General features: G+C 34.7%; 1 protein-coding gene across 1 annotated transcript; it reads left to right on the forward strand.

The window, feature by feature from the left end:
* Positions 1–15: 15 nt before the first annotated feature.
* On the forward strand, positions 16–5273 carry cubi_01028 (type I fatty acid synthase; the record flags this gene model as incomplete). Its single annotated transcript, XM_029018040.1, has 2 exons — positions 16–5171; positions 5258–5273. 2 exons carry the CDS (start codon positions 16–18, stop codon positions 5271–5273), a joined length of 5172 nt encoding a protein of 1723 aa, XP_028875593.1.
* Between the last annotated feature and the right edge of the window lie 17 nt (positions 5274–5290).

Raw genomic sequence — 5290 nt, forward strand, 5'->3', positions numbered from 1 at the left:
TGGATCGAACAAGGAATGGCAGTTAATATAAAACAACACTTGGAAAAAGTTGGGATGCACGGAATATCTAATGAAATGGGTATAAGAGTAATTAATGATATAATGCTATATCAAAACATTAGCTCAAATAAGAGTTCACTTGGGAAATACCCAGTGATCACTTGCCAATCATTTAATTGGAATGTCTATATGCGTCAATTATATTGTAACTCAAAATATCCATCATTTTTCAAAGAAGTGGTTGCACTGATGTCTACTGGGGAAGTCAAAAATAGTGGAATGGATTTTAGAGGGATGAGTAAAGAAGAAGTGTACTCATTTGTTAAAGACTCAGTACATAATATAGTTGAGCAGATAATTGGAATACAATCATCATCTCTCGATTTAGATACACCATTCTCAGAACTTGGAATGGATTCCTTGTCAGCAATTGAGTTAAGGAATGCACTAATTTCGAGGTTTGGAATTAAGATTTCTTCGACAGCATTATTTGATTACCCAACATTGAGATCAATTATCCAGCACTTAACAGACTCTTTATATGTTTCAGAAACTTATGACACATTTACAGATCTAGAGATAAGCATCTCACAAAGAGAGTATTCTGTTGCAATAATTGGTGTTTCTTGTAGACTTCCTGGGGGAGTAAGGTCTTTCAACGATCTTTATGAAGATATTTTGCTCAAGGGAAAAGACTGTATCACAGAAATCCCATTGGATAGGTGGCCATTTGATGTATACTACGATCCTGACCCAGATAATAGAAGCAAATCTTATGTAAACCAAGGCGCATTTACAACTGATATTGATTTATTTGATAATACTTTCTTTGGTCTTTCATCAACTGAGGCTACTAATGTTGATCCTCAACAAAAATACATGTTGGAGGTAGCATACGAAGCAATGTATAATTGTGGAATTACAAAACGCTCTCTAACTAACATTAAAAAAACAACTAAAACTGGCATTGAGGATCCTTTATTGATGGGGGTTTTCATAGGTTGTTGTAATACTGATTGGCACTTCCTTCAGGCAAAGTTTGGTTTTGAAAACTTTACTTCTTATACTGGATCTGGTGGTGCAAGCTCTCTAGTTTCAAATAGAGTATCATATTCATTTGGATTTAGAGGGCCTTCGCAAACTATAGATACTGCATGCTCCTCATCTCTTGTTGCGATGGATGCAGCTCTGAAGTCATTGAAAGAAGGCTCTTGCCATACTGCGTTAGTTGGAGGAGTAAACTTAATGTTAAGCCCACACCTATTCGTGGCCTTTTGCCGTGCAAGAATGCTTTCTCCAGATTGTAGATGCAAAACATTCGACGCTGCTGCAAATGGATATGTTAGAGGAGAAGGATGCGGTGCAATTTTATTAACTAAAAGATTGGAAGTAGGTGGGAAGAAGATCAGGCCAATTGGATACGTTTTGGGATCGGCAACTAATCATAATGGAAGATCTGCAAGTCTCACAGCTCCAAATGGACCCTCACAAACAGAAGTCATTCAAAATGCTTTAAGAAATGCTAAATTAACTCCTAATGATATTGATTACTTAGAATCTCATGGTACAGGTACTCCTCTTGGAGATCCAATAGAGTTCGGTGCCTTAAAAGCGGTTTTTGGAAACAAAAAGGATTTTAAGAGAAATCAGCCTCTTATTCTGGGAGCTTTAAAAACAAATATTGGTCATCTCGAGGGTGCCGCAGGTGTTTCGGGATTACTCAAGTTAATTTTGGTGTTGAAAAACCGTATTGCACCGAAAATATTGCATTTCCAAAAACTTAATCCTCATATTGACACTGAAAATTTTGATGTTGAATTTCCGACAGAGTTAAAAGCCATTGTTTCTAATAAGCCCAAATTAGTTGGGGGAGTAAGTTCATTTGGATTTGGAGGATGTAATTCTCATGTAATATTAGAATCTGCCTCTGATACAGAGTTGATTACTGAAAACAACCAAGATAAAAATTACCCTTACTTAATTTTCGCGTACACTGGTCAAGGTTGTCAATATATAAACATGTGTAAAAACTTATATGATACAGAGGAAGTTTTCAGAAATGAAATGGATAAATGCAATAAGCTTCTATATCCAATCTTGGGCAGATCATTAATATCAACAATATATTGTGAACAAACTTTGGAGAATGAGAAATTAATAAATCATACGTCAATTTCTCAACCTGCAATATTTTCAATTGAATATTCGCTAACTAAACTGTGGGAATCCAAGGGTATAATTCCATCCGCAGTTATGGGTCATAGTCTTGGAGAATTTGCTGCAGCAGTCACTAGTGGGGTCTTATGCCTAGAAGATGCAATTGTTTTAGTTGCAAGGAGAGCAGAAATTATGGCATCCCTTCCTCAGAATGATGGAATAATGGTTGCCTGCAGAGTTTCTGAAGAACAAGTATTAGAGTCTATTGAGAAATTGAATTTGAAGGATTCTGCAGCAGTAGCTGCAATAAATGGCCCAAAAAGTGTAACAATTTCAGGAAGTAGAACTTCAGTAATGCAAATTTTGAACCAATTAGGTATGGAAGATAGATATAAACAACTTGATGTTTCTCATGCATTCCACTCTCCTTTAGTCAGTTCTGCTGAGGAACAATTCGAAAAAGTTATCGAAAAAATTCAATTTTCTGAGCCAAAAATAACATTTATTTCTTCTGTAACTGGTAATATTGAATCTAAACTGCTAACAGAACATAAATATTGGGCACAACATATTCTACATTCTGTTAGATACTACGATGCGCTTGAAACTGCGGCTTCTACAGATGAAGAAAACATCGCAATTATTGAGATTGGGCCCAAATCTATTCTTACTTCAATGGGTAAACAGGCATTGGGAGGAATTCAATTGCCACAAACTTCGACCGAAAAAATTTCTAATAATGAATTAATATGGATCCCAACAATTGATAACTCAAAATCAAATATTTTAGATTTCAATGCTGTTTATAAAGTTGCTCAGGAATACATGAATTATATCTCAGAAAATGTTTGCATTCACAAATGGAACCATTCTAGGTTCCATTGGGCAGACTTGACATCTGTGCATCCCCTTTTGGGAAGGTTTTATTCATCAATTTCTGATGAAAATTATCTTGCGTATTCCACCGATATGCTAAAATCTAAAGTATTTAAAAATATTGTGGAGGACCATATTATTTTTGACACAAATATTATTCCCGCAGCTGCATTGATTGAGGCATCTGCATGTGCGGCATTTAAATTACATAAATCCGAAAAATTCCCATCCAAATATGTTGAATTGAATTCGATGGATATTGAAAAACCATTGGTATCAAATCAAGATGAAACTACGTCTGAAATGGAGGTATTTTTTGCGAAAAGTGGGTCGATTCAAATAAGAAAAAAATGTATTTCCGAGGCATTTGAGTATGAAGAAGAATTTTCTGGACCACAAATTATTGCTAATGATGTCGCATTTAGCAATAGTAGAATTTATCATCATGCATCAATTTCAAACTCTAGAATACTTAGTAAAGATGAAGTAGATTCCCACTGTATCCCTAATTTAGAAGACTACTTGAAAAAGTATTCGTCAAAAGATGTTATGGAAATCCCTATAGATAATATATATGAAATGATGAACGAAATTGGTCTTCAGTATCAAACGAATTATCAATGTTTGAAATCAGTAAAGATACAAATTGATAATACAACTGATGATAAAAATAAGAATGCTGAAAGTACTCAATTAAATGAAGTACTGTGTTATGTAAAAAGACCTGCAAGTGATTTCGATTTAACCGAACTTAGGATCCACCCCGGAATGCTTGATTCAGTATTCCAGGCAGCCTCGGTATTGTTTGCCTCAGAAGAGTTATTGAAAGGTAAAGATGTAACAAATAATAAAAGAGGCCATGTTGCAATGGCCCCCATTGGGTTCACTAAATGTTTGTATGGAAGGATACAACATAACTCTGATGTTTGGGGTTTGGTGAAGCTAAATAGATTTGAGAAAACAGGAAGCATTGCATTTATTGATGTAACATTATGGGACAGCAAAACAAATATCTTAGCAGCACATTTTCAAGATCTAATTTTAAAAGGATTTTCAAATGCAGCATCACTACTATCCCAAGAAGTCAGAATTCCAAATCAACTTCTATGGAAAACATATCACAAAAAAATAGCTGATAATCCTAATTTTGTTGAAACGAACAATACATCTGAACTAGGAAATGGCAATGACCAAGTTAAAGAAGTGAATATAGAAGATACAGACCAGGGTGGCCTAATACAAAAAATCCTTATTTTTGGAATACCAACTACAATTAAGGAATTGATTTGTGATACAATAAGTAAAAAATACCAAAATATGTCCACTAAATTTATTTGTTTAGAAGAAGATCTTACAATTGACCTGATTGACCAGAGTATACAGGAAGAAGGTTTCTCTGCAATATTTTATTTGGGTGGTTTAGCGGATAGTCTTTCAACTAAACAAGTAATGGGCGACATCTTAAAAATATCACAGGTAATCTCAACAATTGCTGTATCGATAAAAACTCCCCCATTTATTTGTTTAACTTCATTTAATGATTGTGAAGAAAATCCTAATATTCCCAGGCATTCGGGAATAAGAGGTTTTGTTAAAACTGCTCGAGTTGAACTTGAAAATGTAATAGGAAAATCAATCAATATTTCTCATGTGGATTGTAAGTCAAGTTTGGTAAATGACCCAGAAGCACTAATGAAAACAATAAGTTTAATAACTTCATCTTATGATGGAAATATTAAGGAAGAAATTGCATTGGAAAGGGATTTAAAAATTTCTGATGATGGTATTTATGCTCCGAGGTTAGAAAGTATTAATTTTCCTGTTTTTGGAGCAGTTAAATTATCTATGTCATCGAGAGGAGCAATTGGTAACCTAAAATTCAAGCCACAACCACAATCTGAAAGAGTAAATCCACCTGCAAATACTGTTGAAATCAGAGTGAAATCAATTGGATTAAACTTTAGAGATGTTTTGAATGTTATGGGATTATATCCTGGTGATCCTGGCCCTCCCGGTGGTGATTGTTCTGGTATAGTTGTTGCTGTCGGAGAAGGTGTTAAACATATTCAAGTTGGTGATAATGTATTCGGTATCGCTCCTGGGTGTTTAAAAACTTATGTAACCACCGATTCAAACTTGTTGTGTAAGATTCCAAAAGGATTTACCTTTGAACAAGCCGCTGCTTTACCTGTTGTTGCCACCACTGTTGAATATTCACTTAAAGATACTGCAAACATTAAAAAAGGGGATAATGTAT

This window comes from Cryptosporidium ubiquitum, assembly GCF_001865345.1.
Source record: "Cryptosporidium ubiquitum isolate 39726 chromosome Unknown contig_15, whole genome shotgun sequence".
NCBI lineage: Eukaryota > Apicomplexa > Conoidasida > Eucoccidiorida > Cryptosporidiidae > Cryptosporidium > Cryptosporidium ubiquitum.